Source organism: Pogona vitticeps, chromosome 2, assembly GCF_051106095.1.
Source record: "Pogona vitticeps strain Pit_001003342236 chromosome 2, PviZW2.1, whole genome shotgun sequence".
Lineage (NCBI taxonomy): Eukaryota > Metazoa > Chordata > Lepidosauria > Squamata > Agamidae > Pogona > Pogona vitticeps.
This window is the reverse complement of record NC_135784.1, coordinates 68,166,888-68,194,203: the sequence shown is the minus strand read 5'-3', so window position 1 is coordinate 68,194,203 and position 27,316 is coordinate 68,166,888. Positions and strand designations below refer to the sequence as shown.

Sequence of the window (27,316 nt, the reverse complement as noted above, 5' to 3'; positions counted from 1 at the left end):
ATTTTTTGTTTTACAAAGAGTTCAAAATCAACAGTGGAGCTTTCGGGCACATGTAGGGTGCCTATTAAGACACCTGACCTGCGTGTTGCCTTTCATGAAGCCTCTGGAGTAAAATAGGTTAGTTTCTAGATGGTCCGTGAGTACCATATGTGGCAGCGCTAGATTTGCTGAGGATTCTACTTTGGTTGGACCTAGACGTACTGTGCAAGTGCAGTTGAACAGTTCCCTAATTGACAAAATAACAGATATTAAACATGCCTCTTTTAGAAAAATGTTGTGTTGCATCACTTCCCAGAGGGTGGGGCTAAAGAGAGTGACATTTTGAAATTAAAATTTAAACGGATGACACCTCAAGATTAGGCTATGTGGAAGAAGATTTGGAGAGATTACATAGAGTGGGATCAAAATGTGGAGGAGGCTTCCAGAGACATCATGGTTCACTGTGCAAATTTTTACAACAAAGAAATGCTTATGAAAGTGGTCAGAGAAAAATTTGGACAGCTGTTTCACAACAGAGCCATAGCACAGGTGTGTTCTGACCTTTGTTATCAAATGATGGTCTGGAGAAGCAACATGAAACTGATAACCACAATTCTTGCAAAGAATTAATTGCATAAACCACTGGTTCCCAACCTTGGGTATCCAGATGTTCTTAGACGAAAACTCTTAGAAATTCTGGACAGCACAGGTTGAGAACCACTGGCATAAAGTATTTCTAGGGGTACTCAGTTTTCCCAAGAGTTTTCTGCGCTGGAAAAATCCACAAGATAACATCATTAAAAGAAGTTTTAAATTCTGTCCATGGATGGGGTCTGACCCCATGGATAGGGTAAGCAACAAAGGGAACGAGAGTGCTAAGTTGGATGAGCAGCTACTGGAGCGGTCCATCATGTCAGATGGAAAAGCAGAAGGAGAACAAGAGGGAACCAGACTAAGAGAATTGCCTGGCACTTCAGCAATTCCAAAGTCTATAATATATATTATTACCCTGTTCTTCTACACTTTTATTAAATAAGTATGATGCGGTAAAAGTAGAAGAATAGGTTAATAATAAATTTATTACAATAGTGGGATTTTCAGGGAGACTTTATATTAGAAAGGAATGGAGGAGAAAGAAAGGGACATGAACTGTAAAATTAAAGTATTTCATAAGTTTTATTGTACTACTCATAAATGGAGGTAATTTTACATAAGGAAGAGAAAATATGTTGGATAAAGGGAGCATTAAAGTATATAGGTTGGAGTTCATAAAGCTAGCTAAGGATAGTTAAATTGCAGTACTGAGATGAATTAAACTTTAAGTAGGCCAGAGGGTTACAAGATAAATGGCAGTTAAATGAGCTAATAGTTTTAGTAGGGGAGTTATGTTAAAAAAAACATTATTATATATTATATATATAGCTATTGTTAGTAGTAGGGACGTGGTGGTGCTGTGGGCTAAACCGCAGAAGCCTGTGCTGCAGGGTCAGAAGACCAGCAGTTGTAAGATCGAATCCACACGACGGACTGAGCTCCTGTCGCTTGTCCCAGCTCCCGCCAATCTAGCGGTTCGAAAGCATGCAAATGCGAGTAGGTAAATAGGTACCATCTCGGTGGGAAGGTAAACAGCGTTCCGTGTCTAAATCACACTGGCCATGTGACCACGGAAAGATTGTCTTCGGACAAACGCTGGCTCTATGGCTTGGAAACGGGGATGAGCACCGCCCTCTAGAGTCAAACACGACTGGACAAAAATTGTCAAGGGGAACCTTTACCTTTACCTATTGTTAGTAGCTAGACATAAAGTTAGATAGGAAGCATGATCATTAGAACATGATAAAGTGTAGATGAGAGTGTGACATCACATGTAGGTCATTGGCAGAGATGTGTTTGTAGACATAAGGGGAGAATTTATCGATTTTGTATTAGTAAAGAGGAAGGGACAAAGTTTAACTCAAGAATCTATACAATTTTGGAAAAGGAAGGGGCTCCACAAGGGTAAAGGGTATACATCTCAGTAGCGGGATGCATCGTGAATGTAGGTTTTTTTAATTAGAGGTTTTAAATTTTTTAGTGGTTTTTTTTTTCTTTGTATTTGTTAAAATTGTATCAATATGTTTTTTTGGAAAAGGCTTATGGTACAGTTATTCACCCATGAGAAGGGTCTACGTAGGTCTTTGGGTTGCAAGTTTACTTGTGAGTAAGTTTACCTATGTGTAAGTTCACCCAGTTTACTCCCAAATAGAGAGGAAGAAGCAACTGCAGCAGGGAATAGTGGTGGCATGAGGGGAGAATGATGGGGAGATGGAAGGGAGGTACCCCCTTTCCCCCCTCTTTCTCTTCATCCGGGGCTCTGCTGGGGCCATGCTGCCTTGTGGGGAGAGAGCCTGTGGAGTCACCATAACCCCCTTCCCCACCTTTTCCCACCAGCCATCCCTCAGGGGGCCACAGTGACTTTCTTTTTCATAAATGGCATATTGAAAGAGCAATGCATCAATCTAGCATGATATCAAAATTGCAGTTAGGGAACCATTAAAAAGAAGATGGCAACAGAGGAAGGGGTTTCTCTGTGCCCCCTTTCAAAGTCACACCCCTCCTAATACATCACAGGGTTGTCAGTTAACAGCTGAAAAGCTCCATTTGGGTGCAAACTAGCCATCTCACACAGGCTACATAATGGGATAATTAGGAACATGCTGAATCATATCAGAACACACTTGATGTCCTATCTTTGTGTCAAAAAGGAGCAGGACAGCTCTTAAAGGGGCAGGATGGATCAATCTAAGTGTGTGGACACTGTAATTTGGTTCACACCAAAACGTACCAACAGCGATCCAAGCAGAAATCTGTATACCTGTCTCGACAGGCCCTTATGTCACAGGATTGCTATAAGTTGGAAGTGATCTGACAGCTCATGACAGTGAGATGCACAGTTAGTGATATAAGACCCTTCTAACTTTGCAAGGTACATACCTGAGTGAGTTTTCAAAAAGCATACACCCAGGGACAGGTATACATAAAATCGGTTCTTCAAAAATGAGAGTATGGTTTTTATTTTTGTTTGAAATCTCTTTATAGGAATTTAAAATTTCACAGCAACCTTAAGCTTTGTAAGTTTAGCAATAACGATAATACTTACAGTATAAAAATGCCCCCTTTCCTATTCCTTCTGTCCTTTCATTTTTCGCAGCTCCTCCTTTCTTTGGGGTACCAGCTAGTAGCTAAACTCCTAGCTAAGCTCACAGGAGCCTATGGAAGATAAAAGGGAATTTGATGTTTCTGGAAGGCCAGCAGTACCAGATAGATCTGTAGAGGTGGAAGGGACCCCAAGGGTCATGGATTTCAGTTCCCTGCCAAAGGAGCAAGAAGTGTAATAGCAGAGTTTGAGGAAAAAATATTTTTCTGGATTTCACTTTCTGTAATTACAGTCACCCCTCTACTTACGGAATTAATCCGTATTGGAACGGTGGCTGCAGGTCGAAAAGTCTGTAGGTCTCCATTGACCTACAGTGCATTGAAACCGATTAATCCTGTAACCAGTGGGTTTTTTTCTATTTCGGTTTTTTTCTGATCTGTAGGTCGATTCTCTGGCTGCAAGTCGAACCTAAATTTTGCAGCCAGAGAAGTCTGTAACTCGAAAAGTCTGTAAGTCAAGCCGTCTGTAAGTCGAGGGTCCACTGTACTCAGCTAGCATTTGTTCCTCATTGCTTTCCAACGATTGCAAAAAGATTTCAGCTCTTTGCGAGATAGAAAGAGCCAGATTGTAACATTGACCTTTCGATTCAGAGAGGATAAGTCTTTAATTCATATATTTATGAGTTGGCTAATCATGCTGAAAAGCTTTCTCATAAAGCAAGTGGCCAAAATAGTGACTGCAATTTTTATCTGATTGTCTCCAATTATATAAGGGCTAGGCATTCATTTTCTTTAATGAAAGCCTGGAAATAGAACTACCTGATGGTCTCAAGAGGTTCTAAAGATTCCTAGAACCCAAGCAGAACTCAGCCAGTTGGTAAATATGGCAGTCCTGCATTTTCACCTATAAGATATGTTAATGTGAGTGGGATGCCCTGTGCCACGGTACAGAATCTCCAAGGCCTTTGGAACCAAATTTAATCACCTTTATTTGTACTGCTCTTTCTCTTGCTTCTAGATAAATGTTCTAAGAGATCTGAATGTTCTCTGTTCCAAGAATCTCCTTCCTTTTGTTTTATTCAGTCCATTCAAAGTACAGCTCTCAATCTATAAAGCCATTTGAACTTTAGGCTTGATACACTTAACAGACTATCAGCATCTTTATCTACCTTTAGAAAGTTTATCATTTCTAGATAAACTAAAATCATGCTGTTTAGTTACTACTGGTATTCTTCATTATACAGTATCAACTTGTTCATGACATTTGTGTGCTTATCAGGCAATGTAGCATTTTCTGGGTTGTGTTCAGTGAATAAACAAGCAGTTTAAATGCAAAAGATAACATACAATTATGAGGAGCTTGGCATGTTTGATTAGTTGATTCATTTGGTTTCATCACATCCTTCCTGATTTAATAGCCTGTTTGACTTCTGCAACTGATTTTACAGAAAATAATATAAAAAAGAGGCATAGGAGAAAAATTAGACTATTGGTGTCTTCCACTTTATCATGAATTTTTCGATAGGGAAGTGGCATGGTGCCTCTAACAAACTTGCACTTTTGAAAATATCCCCACAACCATTAATCCCTTCCCTCTCAAGAGCAACTGTGTGTGTTGATTTTCTTGGAAAGTAGGTAACAATAACTCGTACATATTGAAATTTTATCTTTGTTTCATCAACTCTAAAGTTCTCAGAATTCTGAGCACACTTTCAAGTTCTCCAGAACTCTTCATTTGACAAAACAGCAAACAAAGCCAAAAGGAGAGTGAGGGAAGGGAATATAAATGACTGGAACCGGAAGATATTGCCTTAGTCACAAAGATGGCAAGTGAAAAAAGGCTGCAGACATTCAAATTAGGTTGTCAGTGGAATAACATTGAGGCTGGGGAAACCATCTAGCAGTGAGTCGCAACTAAAGTAGACCTGTTGAATCAGTGTGGAGTTGATGAGTCAACAACTTATGTAAGTTTCATTGATTGGATGTTCCTACTCTAATTGTGACTTACTACTGGATTTTGTCCATTGTGTGAGACCCCTTTTCCCCCACAGCTATTCATGAACAACAACATCTCTAAAGAAACCAAAGAAAATATATTAAATGGAAAAGTAATGTTCCAGAAAATAGTTGTTCTGACCTCTCACAACCTTTACATGAGTGGAAAGCATGGGTGTAGATTGACCTGTCATTTCAGGTCCAAATCCTGAGACTGTGGGTTTGCTCTTGCCACTGTGTCATAGCGATGGGGTGGGCAAAGTTTAGGAGGGAGCCATAGCAATCCATAGTCAAGAGGGAAATGGTGCTCTCTCTCTCTCTCTCTCTCTCTCTCTCTGTGTGTGTGTGTGTGTGTGTGTGTGTGTATGTGTGTGAGAAAGTGAGTGAGTGAGAGAGAGAGAGAGAGAGAGAGAGAGAGAAGCCAGGTAGGCAGTGAAATCTGTCCAACATTTTTACAGCATTTGCTGCCAATCCCATTAGCTACAGTACATATATGTCACATGGGGAGTTTGTCTATGTGACAGGCTTGTGGAAGGCTTGCTGCCAGCTCATGTGCCATTTCTTCCAGGCCCTTGCTGCTGGTAGTTGGATTTATGTCTTCCCCACTTGGCTCTGGATGACACAGTGGCTCAAGTGCATGTATCAACTTGCTTTCTTCACAATCGTCTTGCTTTATGGCTTTTAGGGGTAGCAGTGTGGCACAGTTACAACTCACATACAGCCATCTGCGGTCTGAACAAAAGGGCTCTGGTGCCAGCTGGATGGGTGCCCAGGCTTTAAAACCACATTATAAGGAACAATAATCATTCTGCTATTTTTCTCCCCTCTTGCATAGCAATTGCTTAAGACTCTCGGTCACCACCTGAGAGGTGGCAGCCCTAATTTCAACCCTATTTTTTTTTAAAAAAAAAATGGCATAAGAAGAAATACATAAGGTATACCGAGAATAGTATTTTAAAAGAATAATGGATGTTATATAAAGGTAGTAACTTGGTGGTACTGTATATGATTTGAAGCTTAACAAATGGAGACACGTTTTTAAAAAATGAGTTTGGAAACTAGAGCCCCAGGCAAGGGAGACCTGAGGTTGTTATGAATTTATCCCCTCCCTCTCAAGATTTTGGTTTGGCTGAGTTTAGTTGACCCCAGTACATTTCAGCAATATTTTATTTGATTGATTGATTGATTGATTGATTGATTGATTGATTGATTGATTGATTGATTGATTGATTGATTGATTGATTGATTGATTGATTGATTGATTGATTGATTGATTGATTGATTGATTGATTGATTGATTGATATACCACCCATCTGGCAGCCAAGGCCACTCTGGGCCATTTACAACAAGAAAGATAAAACAACAAAGTAACAAAACAGCAAATAACAACATCAATACATAGGGGCAAAAATTAAAAGTCATAAAGTGCAGTGAGGATAAAATTACAATACAATGAATACAAGTAAAAGCATAGAAAAATAGCCCTCTCAGTCATCAATTTCTGTCATGCTTCTCCATTCCAAAAATCACCAGCAGAAAGAAAGGAGATGGGAAGGCAGCTTAAAAAAATTTAATTGGTTCTTCTATGCCCTCTGCAATAAGAACTTTGATCATGCTCAGAATCTTGACTGGTAGGTGACTTGAACTCAGGAAAATTTTCATTAACTTGTATTTTGCTGCTGGTGGTGGAAGTGTTGGTAGGAGCACAGTACAGTATTCCTGTTTCATTGGCTAGGAGGAATTTTAAAAATCCGGCTTCCTACCTTCCTTCTTGGTTGCGTAGGGTTCTAAAGATCCTTTTAAGTCTTCATTGCAGAGTGAGTGTGATGCAAAATACACATTTCTTTAAGAAGACATGTAAATCTTAGTTTGTTTTTCTTTGGAAACCCAAGTGGGATCATTCTTCTGGCCTAGGGCTCTTTGGTGGTAAATGGGGTGGGGGGCAGAGTACCAAAATGCCCCAAAGGGAAAGCACTGAAAAGAATTGGGCATCTAGGGCCCAACATCTTCAGCATCCAACAACAAAGGGAAAAAAGAAGCAAGTATATAGGACAGCCTTCTACAAAAGTGAAAGTTTAGGACAATCCCTGCAAGAGATTGGAGCAGCTCCACAGGCTTCAACAATTGCTGCTTTGGGAGAAGACCAACAACAAGTGTACAGGGGGAATCATTTTGCTAAAGTTTGCAGGGCACAACATGAGCCCTTTCATCTGACCAGAAAAACAAATGACCTACGTATTTGTGATAATAATGGGAATGAGCCAAACCCATGTGAAACAGATCCACAGTAACTGGCCTCTCAGTTGCTCTTAACTGAGGAACTGAGCTGATGCCAGCATGATTCTCTAGGATATAACAACGTCTACAAGATGAACCACATGTATACAGAAAAGTATCAGGAGCTGTGATTCTGTCATTTGAGTAGCAAAGTCTATATGGCCGTACAAAATCTGCAGCCTTAGAAATTGTTTTCCCTAAATAAACATAGAACTTTTACCATTTTCTATTTTTCCCCACTCAGTCATATTTAGAAAGCAACACCATCACTTAATACTATAAAAGCATGGGTGCAAGTGAATGGCAGCAGTAATGGAGATTTAAATTGATTCCCAGCACTTGTAACAGCATTTGTAAAATAAGTGTTTATCAGAGCATGAGTGACTTTAATTATTAATGTCTAATGCTTAGCATAGAGTGAGGTTGCTCATTCATTACATTTCCCCTGGAGAGAATACATATCGATTTTCTATACCTGTATGATTTCGGTGATAGCTCTGAATGGGGTTGGGGTTGGGGGGTACAGGAGCAATGCCTTTCTTTGTAATCTCCAAAATACAGAATAGCTTAACAAGGGACACTTATTTTGGTGAAAACTCGTCAACCTGCAGTTAGCTAACAGAACAGTAGTAATGTAAATTTAGAAGAGATTCTCAGTGGTCATCAAATGCAACAGGGCTGGGACGTCCCTCTGCCTCGACCTCATTGGCCTGCCATGCTCATATTGGGCTCACGCTCAAGCTCGGCTGAACAGAGCCTGGATTTTACAATAGAGAACAGAGCCCTTTGTAACAGGGAAGGGAACACCGCTTCAGGGAGCTGAAACAAGATGGGCTCCGTGAAGACAAACAGCTCTGAAAACTCCAGGCTTGACTACTACGTTTCTTATGTTCACTGCTACAGTGTAGGTGCCACTTGTTTTCATGTTGTCCTTGTTGTGTGATTCACATTTGCTGGTGTCTTTCTTATCCAACTTATTTGTTGAGTGCTGATTACTGATAATGTAAAATTATCAAAATAATATTTGCTTCATTTACTTTTCTATAAACCAAGTGCAGGTACGTGGATGCAGGAAGACAGCAGCAACAGTTGAGATTTTCATGAAGAATATTTGCTCTTGTATTGTTAAGCTCTTAACGTTTTGTGCTGCTTTTTTAGGCTTGCCATTTGCAATTTATTTTTTGTTGGTAGGCAACTTCATAAGGAACAGTGTAAAGCAGAAATATTTACTAATAACAGGAACTATATGTTGCACGCATTACCTGCTGTAAATGAATTGATACATTTGAATTAAATTTATGACTCTAGAGTTGAAATGGGATTTTTAGGTCCCTTTTAATGTCCATTATTGTTTCAGGAATAAAACCTACTGCCTCAAAGAAACAGAACAGGGTATATTTCATTTTTATTCACAGACTAGAATTGCTTTAGTATTTAATTTCACTTAGAGCTGAACTGAATAGTATTTAAACATAAGTTAAGATAGAGGACAAATATCTATCTTAACATCGATAGGGAAAAGCTCTACATTGTGCATTTGACTATAAGGCATTTGTATGTGTGCAGTGGCTTTTGTTGACACTTCGATACGTATTACTTTCTGAACTCTGTATGTTTAATCTACAAAGTGAAGGAAGAGCAAGTATGTTGATTTCTGTTTATGCTATCTTATTTCCAGAGCCAAATTTAGAGTATTCTGATAAAAAATATTGTGTCTTTCTAATTATTGATTATTGTACAGATGTGTGATGATTACTTCTCAGTAGTTTGACAGCTGTGGCATTTGGTAATTGTGTGACTTGCTTTATCTGATGAAGGTTTCCTAGATATTAGATGACTGCTGAATTTTAAAAACAGATATGAGTATCCATTTCACATTTTTATTTTTATCTTTTAAAGAGAAGGCTGTTATATGTGTTTTAAGATGTTCTGTAGCATTCAGTGTGGGTGTATCAATTATTCATCCCGTCTTGGAAAATGCTAAGTGCTGTTATGCCTCCAAAAGCACAGATGCAATGAATTATTATGTACATTTGAAGTTACAATCTTGTGGGCTATGAAACAACCTATTGAAGAAACAGATTTGATCTGATTAAGTCATTATGGCCACCCTGTTAAGATGAAAGCATCATAAATCAAAGGGCCTCAGTTCAGACTTATTTAGTCACTCAGAAATCACGTACAGAATCCCTTGGGTTTCTTCTCTTATCGATCGTTATTACAAACTGCTTTCTATGGATCATAATTCCACACACACCCTCCAAATACAGTAATGATGTAGGAATCCTGGCCTCCCTTGATTCTTGACCTTCCTTACCCCCTACCCAAAATGATAACAGTATCAAAGGCTGCTGGTTACAATTTGCCATATGACATTTAGACCCAAAATACAGTACCAATAAAAGGACAATTATAGTCACACTCAACATAATGCAAGCAATTTTAAATATATACTCTGTCACGCATAAAACGGAAGCAGAGCTCAAAGGGTCCCAGACACTTTTCCTGGCTTATTTTTTATCCCCAAAAAACTGGTCTTGTGGGGTACACAGCTTTCAATTTACTTATCTGCATAGGATGAGAACTACGGAACTGAAAAGCTTACAATACAAGTATTTTGGGAATACTTTATTATCTTGTGGCTGCTCATTCTTTATCACACTGTACCTGTTGTCCTGACTAATACTTATGGAAGACAGAGCTGGCACTGAAAATCATCCAAATTAATAGCTTCTTTACTGATGATTACTAATTTAGTATCACAGCATGTTAAAGAATTTAGATTTAAAATAAAGCTCAAAGCAATTGTTTGCCAATAAAATAGCTAAAGAGTGTTAACAATTACCTTTTTTTAAAATATAAGGAAATAATACATTTTATCTTGTGGATATCATATGTAATTAATTTAGGGCAATTTTATTTGTTTAATTATGGTGTATATGATCCAGATAGAAATTTGGCAGGTTTTTTACTCCCTGGCACAAAGTTCATTGCCATATAGTAACAATGTTTTCCTATCCTACAGTATAACCAAGAAAGAATATTAAGCATAAAGGACTGTGAGTTCTGGAAATTAAGGGTATTCTCTATGATAAACTTCTTATCCTCCCCACAGTGGAATTTCTTAAGACCAACATACCTCAGCAATATGTCATACAAATTAAGCTTGTGCTTACCTTCGGGTGACTAATGGATGCATACTAAAATCAAGATGCCTAGGAGAGGAAAATTACTGTTATGATAAAGAGATATCTTTATCTGGCAATAAATCCTCTGTAAAAATAAAAACATGATAAACATGTTGTCTGGCTTGACCCAGAGTTATAAATGCCAGTGAGCCAACTGGGCATAAGTATAAATGTATTGCACATACAGTATAAAGTGTTCAAAGAGCAATCCTCTGCATGTTTCCACAGACCTAAGGCGCACTACATCCAGTATACCTTACTTCTAGATAAGTGTGCACAGGACTGCAGTCTCAGAGTGCTTGTGCTTATTTGTCCTGGAGCTAGAGATTGTTCATGTATTTATTGACTTCCTTGCTATATGTCAGATGTCAATATGGGAGGGTCTCAGATGATCTCAGGGCATGGACAGGAACATAGAGTAGAATATGACTACCTGGATGTTCTTAGGTGTTGCTCTATGTTGGCATCTAACAAACACCTCTGTTGAAACTCTGTATTGGCTGCCTTTTTGCTACAAGGCCCAGCTGAGGGTAATGATACTAGAGTAGAAAAGCCTAAAGAACTTAAGTCTAGTATTGCTAAGGACACTCCTTGTTCCTTAACAACCTTGTCAATCACTGTGGTCATCTGAATATCATTTGCTCAGGCAATCCTACATAAGTCTGAGGTCCACTTGGAGAGCATCTGTTGCAGGACTACTGTATTGGCTGTATTCTAATTTGTCAGATCTCTGATGTGGAGTGGTTTCTAAAGTTTATAAATATATGAGATATGAAAGGAAGTTCAGATTTTGAAGGCCATTTATAATGAGTGCCTTGAGCCTAGGAATAAACTGATTACCAGTGTTGGCACATAACATGGTATAATACATATACATATGTTTTTATTGAATAAGTCAACAGACTGTTTCAATATCACATAGCAAAGCATATAAATATAAATAAATGTATAAAATGATAATAAATAAGTATAAATGCACATAAAAATTACCTTTAAAAGAACTATTTAAAACAAACTCTGTTGACACTACAGGTAACCTCTTAGTGGTTATACCTAAGTAGTAAACCTTTTTAGTGGCATACCTCAACTAAAGAGACCCCTTACCGACTTCTTGTTTCCTCAGGATTGCTGCTTTTATAACAAAAATTGCCACTTTATGAGTTAAATGGGGGTTAACCCCTTGCAGTAAATAGGTCAAATTACTCTCATCAGCCCCAGCCCCCGAACTCTCCAAATAGGGTGTTAAGTAGGGTTTTCTGATGTTAGCATATAATTGACAATGTAATAAACAATGTGCCAGATCTTCAACTTTTGCTGTCCCACAAATATACAGTCTATCCTGTGTGGGAATGCCCTGATATCGGCCTTGTAACATCCTTGTCTCCATTAGCTCAAAGTGGAGACAGATAAACGCCATACAAAGATCTTTTTTCATTGGAAAGAGCATGTATTTTTCTACCTGAAAAATGGTTTTAGACTTCGCTAGCCATTTCATAGATTGCACTGAAGATAAGGCCACCATATCTGAGCTTTAATGTCAAACACTCTTTGTTTGAATGCATTTTTGCTGTTAGAATTCCTTAGACTAATGGCCTCAACACTCAAACCCTGGTTAGAAAGCATTTGAGAAAAATCGGCAAACCAGGGTTTTATTGTGAGGTTAGACATTTGTTCAATTAAACACATCTTGGGTAACCTGTCATCACATATCTGGCATAGCTTAATCAAACAGTTAAAAATGCTAAGAAGACATAGATCAGATACAGCTACCAAACCAAGTTCTGTTCTAATGGCATAAGCGGGTGAACTTCTTGGCATTCCCAAGATTCCCCTTACAAATTTTTCTGAACTTTTTCAATTTTCTTAATTCCAGTCTGTTCTATTTATTTTGCCTCTATGAATCACTTATGTTGTTTCCTTTTCTTACCAAAGACAACAACGTTTGATTTACTGTTATTTATAACTAAATCGTTAAGCTGACGATATTTGCTGAACTTTTTCAATTGCCTACACAGTCCAACTGGTCTTGTAGACATTAAAATCATATCATCTGTGTAGAGGAGCACATTTCCAGATATAACTAATATTTTTGGCATATGGAATTCCACATTGAACATAAATGGAACTATTTCATTAATATAAAAATTAAAAATGAGCCAAAATACAACCCTGGCACACTCCTTTAAAAGTGGGGATCTTATTAGTTAAAGCCTGAATGACTCCTGTTCTGACTTGCAGGTTCATGTTCGTATAAAGACCCATTATAAGGTGTAAAAGTCTCCTATCTATGTTGGTCTTTAGAAGTTTCCTCCATAGAAACTATAGATCTATTAATGGAGTCGAAGGCCAAACTTAGATTCACAAAGGCCGTATAAAGCTGTTTGCCTTTGGAGGAGTATTTTAACATCAAATGTAATAATGTAAAGCAGTTGTCAATAGTTCTCCTCCCTTGTCTGAAACCTGCCTGTTCTTCCGCTAAGATGGAGTTTTTATCAGCCCATTTTTCTAATTTCTACAGGATCAATTCTGCATAGATTTTAGCTGTGATATCTATTAGGCTTATCGGCTGATAATTTTTGGGTCTTTACAATTGCCTTTTTTGTACAATGGGATAACTATGCTTGATCTCCATCCTTTAGGCATATATCCTGTGTTATTTATATGAGTAAACAAGCCAGCTAGCAAGGCTGGCCACCTATCTATTCTTTCCTTAAAAAGTTCTGGGGGCAAAATGTCTTCTCCAGGAGCTTTGTTATTCTTTATTGATTGTATAATAACTTTAATTTCCTGCATTGTAACTGGGGGCCATTTGGGGCAATCATTTATATTCCAAGAATTTTTTCCACAATCATTGGGTTCTCCATCTTGAGCTGCTCTCTATGTGTCTGTGAATAGAAGGCTTCACATGTAGAGGCTGGTAGTGGAGTCTCACTGTTGTAGCAAACTTCACCTAACTTTCTGGAAACTAGCTGCCAGAATTTAGCTGAATTTTTATTAACAGCCTCCAATTCAAGATCTGCCCAGCAATTAGCAACGTAGATAGATTTTTTAAAATCAGTTGCATGGTGTTATATGCAGTACTATCAGGAGAATTGTGGATTTTTCTCATTTGATTTCTCAGACATGACCTCAACATATAACATTCCTTGTCAAACCATGGTTACATTCTTATGGCTCTTTGTTGTAGAGAAGGAAAATAAGAGTGGTTTGATTTGGGAGCAAATGGTCTGGTAATCATCCAGGACAGAAGTAACTTTAGCATCAGGGGAACATATCAAACTACAGAGTGTGTAACTATACATAGAGTTGTAGAAGAGGTGCAGTTTTGACATGTCAATTTGATGCCATTTAACCCTTTTTTCTCTGACAATGTCTGGTTGTTCTACTGCCTGCCTATCTGCTTGGGTTACTTTTCTTAGATCAGAGTCCAAGATTATTTGGGTGGTAATTGTTTGATGATCACTATACTCTCTGGTAATTCATGAAATGCCAGAGAAAATGTGGCTTTTGTGACTCAACACATAAAGGAAGTCGATAGTGCTACCTATATTTTTAGTAAAGTATGTATATCTATGGGCAAAGTGATCTACTCTCATTTGGTCCAAGTATTTCAAAGCCAAATGCAAGTGATATACAGTGGTGCCTCGCTTAACGAGCGCACCGCATAACGACGAAATCGCATAGCGATCCGTTTTTTCGGATCGCTAATGCGATCGCTTAACGTTTTTCTAATCGGGGAAAATTCGCTTTGCGAAGACCGGTAAGCATTTTGCTTACCGATCTTCGCAAAACGAAGCCCGACGATCAGCTGTTCGGCGGCCAAAATGGCCGCCGGAAGCCCGGAAATGGCCCAAAATGGCCGCGCGCAGCGTTTTCGCGCCCTCGTTAAGTGAGGCGAGGGCGCGAAAATGGCTGCCGGCCATTAAGAAGCTTCGCTGAACGGTGAGTATTTGGCCCATTTGGAACGCATTAAACCATGTTTAATGCGTTCCAATGGAAATCCCTGCCCCGTTCAATGATGCTTCAGCATAGCGAAGGTTAATCCGGAACCGATTAACCTCGCTATGCGAGGCACCACTGTACTCAGAAATTTCTGCCCTGATTGATTTGTTTTGTTATCACTAAAGGCCCAGCAGAAGACATCTAACAATTTCTCCTGTAGACCCCTAAGGGCTACAAATTTGGGGGGGGTGAAGATTCGATTTGAGCATTAAAGTCAGCCTTAGAAGATTTATTTATTTATTTATTTATTTATTTATTTATTTATTTATTTATTTATTTATTTATTTATTTATTTATGCATACATACATACATACATACATACATACATACATACATACATGCATGCATGCATGCATGCATGCATACCCCGCCTATCTGGACTACCAGACCACTCTAGGCGGCTAAATAAAGCATTTGGAAAAATTATGATTAGCTCATCCAGAATTTGTTCCATTTGAGTCCAGATTTCAGCATTAAAATACTGAGAGTTTGCAGGTGGAATGTATATATCAATTAGAATTATAAGTAAACTTGGGGTACATAACTTAATTATTAGACAGTTCTGTGGAATAGCAATTTCTGTCACCAGTCCGCCCTCCCACCCTAAATCTTCTTTAACTGCTGTTAACAAACTTCTTGATTTTCTTTCATTTAATTTCACTTTCCGGGCTGGTTCCTGCCATAAAAGGCATCCTGGAAGTACAATCCTATCTTTTTCAGTAAGCCAGGTTTCCTGCAGTATAATTACATCATATTCAGATATCAAACCTGGGGAGCCCTCCTCATGCAAGGAGGCTTTCCAACCAGCTATGTTCCAGGATACCAGTTTAACAGGACTATGTAAGTGCGAGGGAGCATATGTGGAAACAGGACTTGACAGCTCGTCAGGTTCAGCACGGTATGTTTTCTGAGTCTCTTACAATGCCAGCTGGTTAGATTACTCATACTAACCTATCTATCTGAATTGGGGAAATAGTACCTTCACAGTCTCGGCAAATTAGTTGTTCTTTAGAAGGACTTAGACTGCAAACGTTAGACTTTACTGGAAAAATGGTTTCTGTTTCAGGGTTTTTTGTTTTATTTGTTCCTTCCCAGCTCATTTTCTTCCAAGTATCTCATTTTGTCCCAATCTCTGGTAGAGTCAGTATATTTAAAAGGGGTGTGAATCTCTGCTATTATAACCTGGGATCTCCCACCCTTCTTTTTATCCATAGAGTCTACTTCCCTTAAGTCAATATCTAGTTGACAGTCTGGTTGTCCTTTTCACTTTTATCTGCCAACTGCAGTTTATCAGAAATGCCACCTGATTGAGAGTCTTTCATGGCTTCACAGGGTTTTTTTCTCTAAACATTTATTTAATCAATCTAACCTCTCTAGTATCTCTTTTTGTGCAGGAGGTGGCAAGGACCAGTATGAATTTAATAAAGCTTTCTCCTCTGAATTTAACACTGTCCATTTTTCAAAAGGAAATAACTGGGCATCCTGGTAATCATGTACAATTGCAGTATCCTTATCATCCTTACTCTGAGGTTCTAATTGGATACTATATGAGGAAACCCCTTGTGTCTCATTCAGATCGTTCAAGTTTACCACGTCATGGGCAATAATGGGAGCTTTCCCCATAAGCATACCTAGAGAAGGTCCTAGTAGAGGAGTGAGGGAAGACTGATTTTCAAAGTATCTTACAATGCCTGAGCCATGTTTACAAAATGCTTCCTTGTAGTTGTATAAGACTTTAGCTAAGTTTCTATTTCTAAGAGTAACTATAGCATGAGCATTAAATTCGTCGTTGTAAAGATATTCAACAACAACAACATCCTTAAAAGACAGTATACCTGGTACTACATCATTTGCAAACTTAACAGAATGGGTTTTACATTTGTGATCAGTCTAATATACTGCTGGTATCAGGAGATTTAAGAAAATCAGCTTTTGTGGAATCATAACCAAATTCCAACCCAAATGCTTATTATTTTTTCTTGTGTCCCTCATGGATTTTGTATTATGATCAACAGCTTTGAGCACTGCTGGGTCTGCCTCCTGCCCTCCTGCTCTCAATTTAGTGCAGTGGACTTCTTCCCATGGATCCTGCATCTCTCTTTCAATAGATCCCCTAGCTATCATTCGTCCTTTTATTGTCCTAAGCTGCCCCTCGGTTACTAGAGTCAATCACAGGCTAATCAAGTTCTTTTGAATACTCTTCTTTTTCTTTGTTTTAATCAGCACTTTTGTTTTCTTCTTTTTGTTTTATGGCTTGCTATATTATTAGATGTTTTGTTGGCCAACTGCTTAAACAGACTCTCCCACCCTCTCTTAAGTCAGCCTCTAGAAGGCGAGTACTTCTTACTAATATTTTTTATATTCTGGCCTTCGGGCATTTCATTAGAGTTTTATTACTTACATTTGCAGCCATTTTGTTGCTTTCAGTAAGTCACCACTTTGACTTTTGAATGCTTGACCTTTTTGTGGGGGTCATCTTGCACTCTAGGGCATTTTGGCCTTGATTTCCTCAGGCTGTTCATATAATTCTCAGCTGTCGTGGTCATCAGGTTGTTGCTTTCAGTAAGATAACTTTTAACAGATACTAGCTCTTTATACACTGTAAGCAGACAGCCATGCAGTATGGCTGCATTGTAATCCAACTCCTCTGGTTGTTCAAATGATGACTGTTAATTTGAGGATGACTCCTCTACTCAGTTGCAGCAAGCTAGTTCAGTGAGCTGTTTTTGAAAAAAAACTCCTCAAACCAAGTGTCTTTAGAATTAGCGTTGTTTTTTTAACAGTGGAGAAGGAGCCTCAGTCTGTAAGTTATCCCTTTCATCAGTTATTATTCTTTGGATGGCAGGGTCATTCTCATCTACTTCCATTGAAGAGTGTCTGGCTGAGGTTTGGACTTCCACTCATTCTGCTTTGTTGCCTTAGCAGGGGGATCATCAGAAGCATGTGTTATGTTATTTTCAGCTAAACACAGCTCCGATGCTAGATTGGGTGAAACAGAAGTTCTTATAGTCTTGTGTAGAGCCTTTAAGGTCCAAAGTCCAATCTAGTTTGAAATTAGAGGTATATACTGGATCCACCTCCTCCTCCCTAACCTCTTTAGGAGCAAAGAAATGTGTAATTTTCAGCTACTGTTTCTTCAGATTCAGAGGAATACTCTCAAACACTGGGACGATGCCTAGGGTTTTATAGGCTTTTCTAGTAAGCATAGTTAAACTCCACTAATTAACTAGTGTTGCTTTTCACCTCTGTTGGAATTCATCCCAAGAACAGCCCAGCTGTGTAAACACCAACATACCGAGGGTCCTTATGATTCCAATGAATCAAAAGTAATAGGCAAGGAAAGTTGTTGCTACTTCTCCTTATCTAAGTTATAAGAAAACAAGCTTTGTTGAAAGTATGAAACTCAATGTAATTATTATAACATGGTATAATAGGAACACCACAACTGGTTCAAGTTAGATAGATTCTTCTATCTTCACTTACATTACATCATTCCAATAGAGAATTTGGAATGCTGTATTTTAAAAGAAATTCATTTCTGTACTCATTACCTTTAGATAGGCAGGTTGCTGTCATTTTTATAGCTTACCACCTCTGGAAAACCAATTCCTTATACCATGTATCATAAACACTTTGCATTTTCCTTCCCAGTGCCCTAGAATGTTTGTTGTTTATTGTTTCTGGTGACCAATTCTCATTTTGCAGTACGTATTGAAAATATTGAGAAAAATGCATGCGACTGCACAAAAGCACATGATACTGTCCCCTTGCTGAATGTGATTGATAAGATATAAAGGGCATAAGACTTGAAATAATCCTGTCACAATACCTCTGTAACTGCCTTAATACCTCTGTAATTGCCTTGATATACCCTCCCAGAGTCGTTAGAAAACAGAAGTCATCTTTAAAAGAAATATATACAGTGGTGCCTCACTTAACGATTGCCTCATTTAGCGATGAATTCGCATAACGATGTGTTTTTTTAGAAAATAATATGCACCGTATAACAATGTTTCCTATGGGCGATTTTCGCTTAGCGAAGTTTGGGACCATGCTTCGCATAACGAATGCGATTTTAGGTCCCCTGCTTCACTTAACGATGTTTTTTTTTTCAATTAAAAAAGTGTCTTAGAAGGGTCCAAAACGGTTCTAAATGCTTGGATTCGTTAGAGGACCCCTTAAGTCATGTGCAAACCTGATTTGGCTTTGATCTGACTTTTCATTAATTTTTTGTGAATTTTTTTTTTTTTGGCCCATAGGAACCAATGGACCTGTCAAAATCTGACAGCTCCATGCTTTCCTATGGGGGAGAAAACAATTTACAAAAAATTAACGAAAGTTCAGATCAAAGCCAAATCAGGTTTGCACACAACTTAGGGGGTCCTCTAACGAACCCAAGAATTTAGAACAGTTGCTGAGTCTTCATTAATTTTTTGTGAATTTTTTCTTCCCCCATAGGAAATAATGGAGCTGTCAGATTTTGACAGCTGTCAAAAGTTGGGGGGAAAAAATTCACCATTAATTAACGAAAAGTCAGATCAAAGCCAAATTAACTTTTGCATCCGTTTTAGAGGGCGCAGAAGCTAATCCAAGCATTTAAACCCATTTTTGACCCTTTTATGACACACTTAATTTTGCAAAAATTGACTTCGCAAAGCCATTGAAATGTATTGAGTCAGCTACAATACATTCCAATGGAGGAAACATTGTATCGTTTAACGATGTTTCCTATGGGTTTTTTCGCTTAAGGACGGCAATCCGTGCCTATTGGAACGGATTAACCGGTTTCCAATGCATTCCTATGGAAAATGGTGTTTCGCATAACCATGTTTCACATAACGTTTTTTTTGGAACCAATTAAAATCGTTATGCGAGGCACCACTGTATTATGTTGCTTTTGAAATATTTATGGCTGGCAGGAAGGCTCAATAAGTTGGGTATCTGGCTATGGAGCCAGAGACTGGGAGTTCAGTTCATCTTTGTGCTTTGTAGGAGACCCAGCCTGTGTAGCCTTGGGCAAGCTACACAGTCCCAAGAAAAAGGGAATGGTGCATCCCTTTTGAGTGCTGTGTACTCCTCTTCCAAAACAGTGAGGGGGCCTCTCAATGCAAAATGCTTGGAGCTCTCAGAGGGGCTCTCTCTCCCACTTTGGAGCTTCACAGCTTGATAGTTGCCCATTTTATTTTATTTGATGGCAGCATCCAGATCACATTCTCTTAAAAGTATCTCTAGGTTTGAGTAAATTTCTATGAGAGAAGGGATGTGACCTGAGTATGACCTCCGAATTTCAGGGTGCTTTGTGGCTCTTGGGTGGAGTGGTGAGGACATAAAAAAGTCACTGTGATATTCACTGATCCCTGTATAGCCTTCTGAGTCAGACTTTCACTGAAAATGAAGGATTCTTCTGCAGAACACTCCTTTCATGATTCTTTTTTATTTTGTTTGAAGATATGTGTTCCTTCTGAACATGAGGATGATTCCTTGCCAGGTTTTCTGTACTGCTAGCTAGAGCCTGAGACAGCTAAAAATATGCTATCATATATTAGGTGACCATACTTTCTACCATTAACTTCCTGAAATAAAACCAGGTGCCAGGTTATAAATTTATGCTGATTGACAATTCCACTGGTTGTATACTAACTAGAAATTATGTGAGTACCTCTGTATAGTACCATGTCAGCTTAAGGGCATAGTGTCACATCAGGTTGTGTCCCACACAAGACATTGGCATGCTGATACAGTTGGACATTTCGGCTGGCTGTCATAAATTTATCGTGAAAGGCCTTCAGTGATAAATTTTCTAATTCAGGACCTACTCCTTCTTCACAGGTTTCTTTATTACTCTGCTCTTCTTGCCTCTTGTTTTGCAATGTAATATTATTGTTGATTATGTATTTGGTGTGCAAGTTCAAAATCAAGTCAACTGTATATCACAAAATCCCAGATCATACTTTCTCATCACACAGAGTGTGTCTGAAAGATCGCTTCCCTAGGTTTCAGTTCAATCCTTTACTGTTATGCCATAAGCTCAAAATGAATCCTCTAAAAGTTGTCGGCTGTGTGAGGTGCAGAGCAGCTTACAAAGATAGGTGGGTAATTGAGAAATTACATGCCTATTGCTCTGCACTCAACAGTTCATTACCGATTGCATACTCAAGAGCCAAAACTGTTACTAAACAAAAAATCTGGGATGTAGTTTTACAATGTAATTTAAGGAGCTAATCACACGTGCCAAAAGAATCCCAGTTATACGCCTGTTGTAACAATACATTTATCTTGACAGCTGGAACATTCTATTCATTTTTACAATATCTATTCATTCCTTCCTATTTGAAACATTATTGCCGGATACACCTTTGAATCAATTTATGTTCTCTGATGTTTCCTGGGGTAGTGCTGCCCCTACTTTTTTATTTTTATTTTTTAAATCATAACTGATACATCAATATGGCAGAAAGGGATTCCCATCAGGGAACATTGGATCTGTGTGGTGCCTGAAACTCTGGAAGTAATGCATTGCCTACCATGGTCCTAGCCCCCGCCTATACAGTTGTGCCTCTTGGCAGACAGTAGGCTGAGGCATCAAGCAGTAAACAAGACAAACGGCACACAGAAGTCAGTCCATGACAAGATTGTCCCTGTAAAGCCATAGACCTCGGTTAATCGATATATCAATATATCAGCCATGAAAAAGATTTATTAAAAAAATTTATTGCAGCACAGCCACACGACAATCATGGCAGCTGCCTTCCCCAATGACTGAGGATAAGAACAGAATTGATAGGAACATACACACAATACATTAACAGTACAATTTTAAACCACCCACTCAGTGATGGGAAGATAAACTGAAATAAACCACTGGCTGGGAAAACGAGTCTCTCTTGCCCATGGGTCATGTGCTAAGAAATGTATGAAATGATTTTTAAAATGGCCAAATTGTTATAACTGGGATTCCTTTGCCAGGTGTGATTGAGCCATAAGTCTCTTCACAAAATGCAAGTGTTCTGGATATAAGATGTTTGTGCCAGCAATCTGTCTAGCTAACATACTGATTCTGAAATGCAGAAAGCATTTATCTCAGCTCAGTTTAATGTCGGAACTGTTGTGCTTTTGGAGGAGAGGAGAGATATGGTGGGCTTCTATGCCAGGAACACATCTGCTTTTGTGAAGGATGGAAAGTGGGAACAGTTCAGAGATGGTTTATTACACTTGTCTTTTTATAGTGACATTCACCACATTTTTATGATTCAATTAAAAAAAAACTCAAGTAGATCAGATGAATTTACTTTTCCCTCCACCTTCTTTCTGACCATGTTCCCAGATTGCTGATAAAATACCAGACTTCGTGCAGGTGATACAGTTATTACATAGCGGATGGTACACATGGACTGTACTGTTACTAAAATATACTATCCAATACTGGCAAAACTTGCATCCGCAGTGAGCCATCGCACAGGCAGTTCTGGCGTTAAAGTAACCATGTGAGGTGTTTTTAGCAAAAGGTTCTGCAAGTGGTGTTGCATGGTGGATGCCATAGCTGGTTCATTTTCTAAAATTGCACTGTGGTGGGGATATGAAGATGGTGGGATGGGAAAAAACTATGGCAAGTGTTTGCTAACTGAAGGTGACTTTGGACTGGGACAGCAATGTGTCTCCCTCAACCCCCCATCCTGGTGCGTGAACCACCCTTGATGTTAACCTAATCTAAAATCATTAATTTTGTAATAATAACCTGATATTCTAATGTGTCCATCCATTCAAAAAATACAACAGCTCTATAACCTTTGCTACCAGCTAGTGTACAAACTGGTTTTAAATGTTTCTTGTGCTAGCACTGAGGTCCTTAACCTAAGTGTGTTCAAAGTATATAACATCTGGTATCACAGGCTTACCTCATGGGAAATGTACAGGATCCCATGGTACTAGCCATATTCATATTTCTTAAATGAAAGAATGGATGTTATGTTTTAATATAAAAGTAAAGGTATTATTAGATCACTTATGCCTACCTTCCCCTGTAATTGAATCATACTGATGAGAGAAAATTTCTAGAGGTAGCTCTATTTCAGCATGTATATAAAAAGAGAAGAACCAAACTCTTGTGGTGCTTTTAAAAACAGACTTCTTTCAGAGTTCAGACTTCAGAGTTTACAATCCACTTCCTCAAGCATATGAAGTACAATATTTAAATTAAAAGTTTATCACAGAATCATAGTATCATGAAGTTGGAAGAGGCCTATAAGGCCATCGAGGCCAATCTCATGCTCAAAGCAGGAATACAAATCAAAGGATATCTCCCAGGTGGTTGTCCAGATTTCTCTTGAATGTCTTCAGTGTTGGACACAGTGTACATGGTTGTGGTGGAGGGATGAGAATGAAAGAAAATATGAAAAATGATAAGTGTATTATTTGCACTGGTAATGAACTTTCATAGTGTCAATTTCATAAACATCCTGGCAATAGATGGCTATAAAGGTTTTATTCCATATACAGTGGTGCCTTGCTTAACGGTGATAATCCGTTCCAGGAAAATCGCCTTTAAGTGAAAACATCGTAAAGTGGAATAAAAAACCCATTGAAATGCATTGAAACCCCTTCAATGCGTTCCAATGGGTCAAAACTCACCGTACAGTGAAGATCCTCCATGGGGCAGCCATTTTCGCTGCCTGTCTTGCGAGGAATCCTTCCCAGGAAACAGCGGGGAGCCATTTTGTTTACCCAGCGGCCATTTTGAAACCGCCAATCAGCTGTTTTAAAATCGTTGTTTTGCGAAGAATTGGTTCCCAAGGCAGGGAACCGATCATCGCAAAGTGAAAAAAACCCATTTAGACCATCGTTTTGCGGTTGCAATTGCGATCGCAAAAAGATTGTCGTAATGTGATTTTGTTGTAATGCGGGGCAATCGTAAAGCGAGGCACAACTGTATATGAAGTGAAGGTTAAAGCTTTATTTTTGTTAAGGACAGAAAACCAAATGAAAAGGTAGTTAAGACTGCAGGAGTTGACCTTTTGGTGTTGGAGTGGCATGATTGGAGTATGGTTTGTTTGATCTCTTTTTGTAGCATAAAAATCAAACATTGCACTCACATTAATCTTCCATAATTGGCTGCTGCTATTACTCTTAATCTTGTTACAGAGGTTTCCTCACCCAACCTTGTTAAGCAGGGGCCAGAAACAGATTTGTAATGATTCTGTAAAATCTGTCTGGTCTTTTTCTTGAACAGGTTAGGTACAGGAACTTGCTCCTTTGAGGCGCAACATTTATTTGAATGGCAAATAAATGTAATTGTGCATTGGATCATGTTTCTTAACCAATATTAAAACCACAACAACAAAACCACTGAAAAAAACTGATTATTTATAGCTTTAAACGTGAACCCTGGTTTGATACTGGTCTGCAATATTACTGTACATTCCTTTGTTCTATTAGTGTTCTGATGCTGCCTTCCTAGTAGCTTCCTAAACATTCCTGATATACTGTAAAGGCTTCATTTCATACTGTTTGGTGTCCTAGTGTGTTTAGAAACCACACAGCAGTGCTTGGGCCCTGAGGGGGTCCTTACACACTTGCACACAGTGACTACATCAGGAAGCAGAATCACCTGGGCAGGAGATTCCACATGAGTTGGATTAATATGGCAGCAATTTGGAAGGCAACAAAGCTAAGTCAGTAAAACAGACATGTAAAATGTACATCAGAAGACATCAAAATGCAAATATAGTGCTAGTGAAAGAATACAAAAAGTACTCTTAACATCAGTCCTTTAACTATGATGAATGTAAAAGAGAAAAATGAGTTATTCCTAATGAATTATGAATATATTCCACTCATTTAGGCTGGACTAAGGACGCTTCATGATATTGGACCTGAAATTCGGCGAGCTATATCCTGTGATTTGCAAGAAGATGAACCTGAGCAAAACCACCATGAGGAAGAGGAAGTATATAAAGTAAATGGCTATATGACAGATTGGTTGGCTCCACATTATGAAACTTATAAAAATCACATAAGAAACTTTTTCCCCTCAATATAAGGTTTTTGGAAGTGGGCAAGCCTGTTTTACTTATACTATAGGCTGACTCTTGAATCAGAATTTAGACTTGCCACAGATGTCTATTCTTGAAGTTTCCAGTTTTAGGCATTCTTCTACATTGGACAAAGAACCTCATCTTGTAACCAACCAGGGTTTGTGCATGACGTACTACTACCAGGGAAGAGACTTCCTTTTCAACCCACTCTGGGCGCAGGAATCCTTGTGCTGAGACAAAACGTCTTCCTACTTAGTGGGAGCAGGCTAACAAGAAATTAAAAACAACCTGCTACCACTTTACATACACATTGTCACATATATTTTAGTAAGTCTTAAGATCTGTAAGAGAAAAAAGGATAACATGAGCCTCAAACCGGCTTATTCTGAATGCATGATTCTTTTCTTCCTTTCCAAAGGTGTCTAGGAAGAACATAAAATGTAGCTTGGGGTTATTTTGAAGAAAAACAGCTTTAGCTTCCTTGGAGTGGCCCTTGCACTCTTTTTGTGTTTCCTTTAGCTTTAAATCTCTACAAGTGCTATGGCTTTTAAGGAGGACCTTGGCACACAAATGCAAAAACACCGAACAAGTGATCCCTTCCTGTGTCCTCCAAGAGCCGTCTTCCTTCAGGGTTAGTAGAAGCCATCAGATGATGAGAAGTGGCTGGGAGAAAGGAGATAGCTTTGATGTCACTGCTTTGTGCATTTGGTTATTTAACTTGCTAAGGAATGGGACTGATCCTTCCCCTTTTCATTCTTCCTCACTGAGGAGAACTCACCACTTTGCTTTCCATAAGCAATTGAGAGATGGCATTGGGATTTGTTTCTACACCTCTCTCTGTTGCTTGAGACCTCTTAGATGGGCATCTTTACCCTCTTTTTATGCCACTATCCCTCTTTTTTTTTGCCTGGCTGGATAGCTCAGTGAGAAGGAGTGCCCAGGGCTGGGAGCTCAATTCTCCACTGTCGCTCCCAGGAAAATAGCCATCGTGTGTGGCCTTGGTCATACTACATGGCTCCAGAGTGGCGTCAGAAGAAGGGAAAGATAAACCACTTCTGAGTACTTCTGAGAGTTAAAAAAAGGTTTGTCTCCCATTTCTTTTGCCATGCCCTCACCTTGAGTCTTGGATAGTCCCCAGAGTCTGTTATATCCTCTGTGAAGTATGCCTGAGCACCCTCCCAAGAAGAGGTTGGTTTGATTAAGGTGAGACATCACTTGTGGAACCTGCATGTGTTTCTCTGCAGGCCCCTCTGCTGGCACAGTCACCCTTATCTATGCTGTGACAAACTTGTGTGAGGGAAAGACCTGCCAGAGTGGGGTGACTTGTCCAGCCAGAGCTGTGCCTCCTGGATTCATCTTCTTATTCCCAACCCATTCCTCCATGTGTTGAAGGAATTGCTGCTCTTGCTATGGCTAGATCAGTCTCTTCAACCGGTTCCCTGCCTCTCCTTTGGTGGTAACTGGGATGAGCCCTGATAAATAAGTCTGTTGAAGGAATTAAATAAAATGTTTCCATGGCTCCTGGCCTTTCCTCCTCCTCTTCTGCTTGTGTTCCCTCACTAAGAGAGGGAAAGAAGGAACTTCATGATCATGAAGTCTTTAAACAGCTGTGGCATCTACCTGAACCCTGGAAGAGAAGGGAGAGGACATTATCATAGAACCATGAAGGGGAAAGGGGGCCTATAAGGCCATTGAGTCCAACCTCAGTGCTCAGTACAGGAATACAAATCAAAGGGTTACGATACATAGCAGTCAGAAGACTGTTCAGTGCTTATTGTGGCCCTCTGCCCAAAATGAGGAAAATGGAAAGAGCAGAAGGAACCCTCCTGGCACCACCACCACTTTTCTCCTGACTGTGAGGGGCAAAGTCTCCTGCCAGACAAAGCAGGGCTGTTGGTAACCAAGTTGGATTAGAAGGAAGTACCTCCCTTCCTGGCATCATTCATACCAGAGGAAGTCCTTTTCCAAAAGTAAAAAAACTGACCCAGACCAGAACCTCCAGAAAACAAACTGGAATAAGCAAAGAACTCTGATCCCCAGGCTTTTTGCCAAGTTAAAATGTTCCTTTGATGTGTTCATCTGTGGATATGTAGCTTACAGTAGAGAACAGAGTTCTGTCCTATAGTTACACATCTGCTGATGAACACATCAAAGGAACATTTTAACTTGGCAAAAAGCCTGGGTGTTTTTGTTTTTGCTTTTGCTTTTAGTTCGCATAATTCTAGGATTTTGGAGGAGAAATACCTACATGTAATTTGAATAAACATGACTTGCTTTGTTTTAGAAGACAGGTTAACAGAATTCTGTCTGACACAATTAACATGCTATCAGGTGCTGAATTCAGTCATTATTTTACATGTGTAATAAACAGATAAATGGAGATTCCATGAACAGAAGCAGTAAAAAATATGAACACAATATGAAGAGTAAACAATAAGCATCTTCATGCTTAGCTGTGACCTTCTTGCTTTCTTCATGGGAGTAAAAAGTTGATCTGGCAATGCAATCGTTAAAACTCAACAAAGATTACTCCTGTAATTAATCTGAGAATAGAGCAGTAATGGTTGACAGCAGTAATTGGAGGATGTAAGACTTTGGAGGCAGACATCTTACCACTTGTTTCCTTCTGCCAATTATCCTTACTTCTGTCTTCTCTAGATCGAACTGCAAGAGATACTGCTGCTATCTCCATCTTAGTCCTGGCTAA

At 39.0% G+C, this 27,316-nt stretch overlaps 1 protein-coding gene and 1 long non-coding RNA gene across 4 annotated transcripts in view; one reads left to right on the top strand and one right to left on the bottom strand.

Annotated features, from left to right (window-relative positions):
• The window catches only part of CACNA1D (calcium voltage-gated channel subunit alpha1 D), a 293,778-nt gene that overhangs the window by 245,932 nt on the left and 20,530 nt on the right, over positions 1 to 27,316 (top strand). For all 3 annotated transcript variants that reach the window (XM_078385334.1, XM_072989635.2, XM_078385335.1), the window contains one exon: positions 24,417 to 24,530. In XM_078385334.1, the coding sequence (XP_078241460.1) occupies positions 24,417 to 24,530 (114 nt within the window). The remainder of the gene's footprint in view (positions 1 to 24,416; positions 24,531 to 27,316) is intronic.
• The window catches only part of LOC144586703 (uncharacterized), a 48,789-nt gene continuing 24,500 nt past the window's right edge, over positions 3,028 to 27,316 (bottom strand). Inside the window, exon 2 of the long non-coding RNA XR_013541693.1 lies at positions 3,028 to 3,228. This is a non-coding gene — a long non-coding RNA (uncharacterized LOC144586703). The remainder of the gene's footprint in view (positions 3,229 to 27,316) is intronic.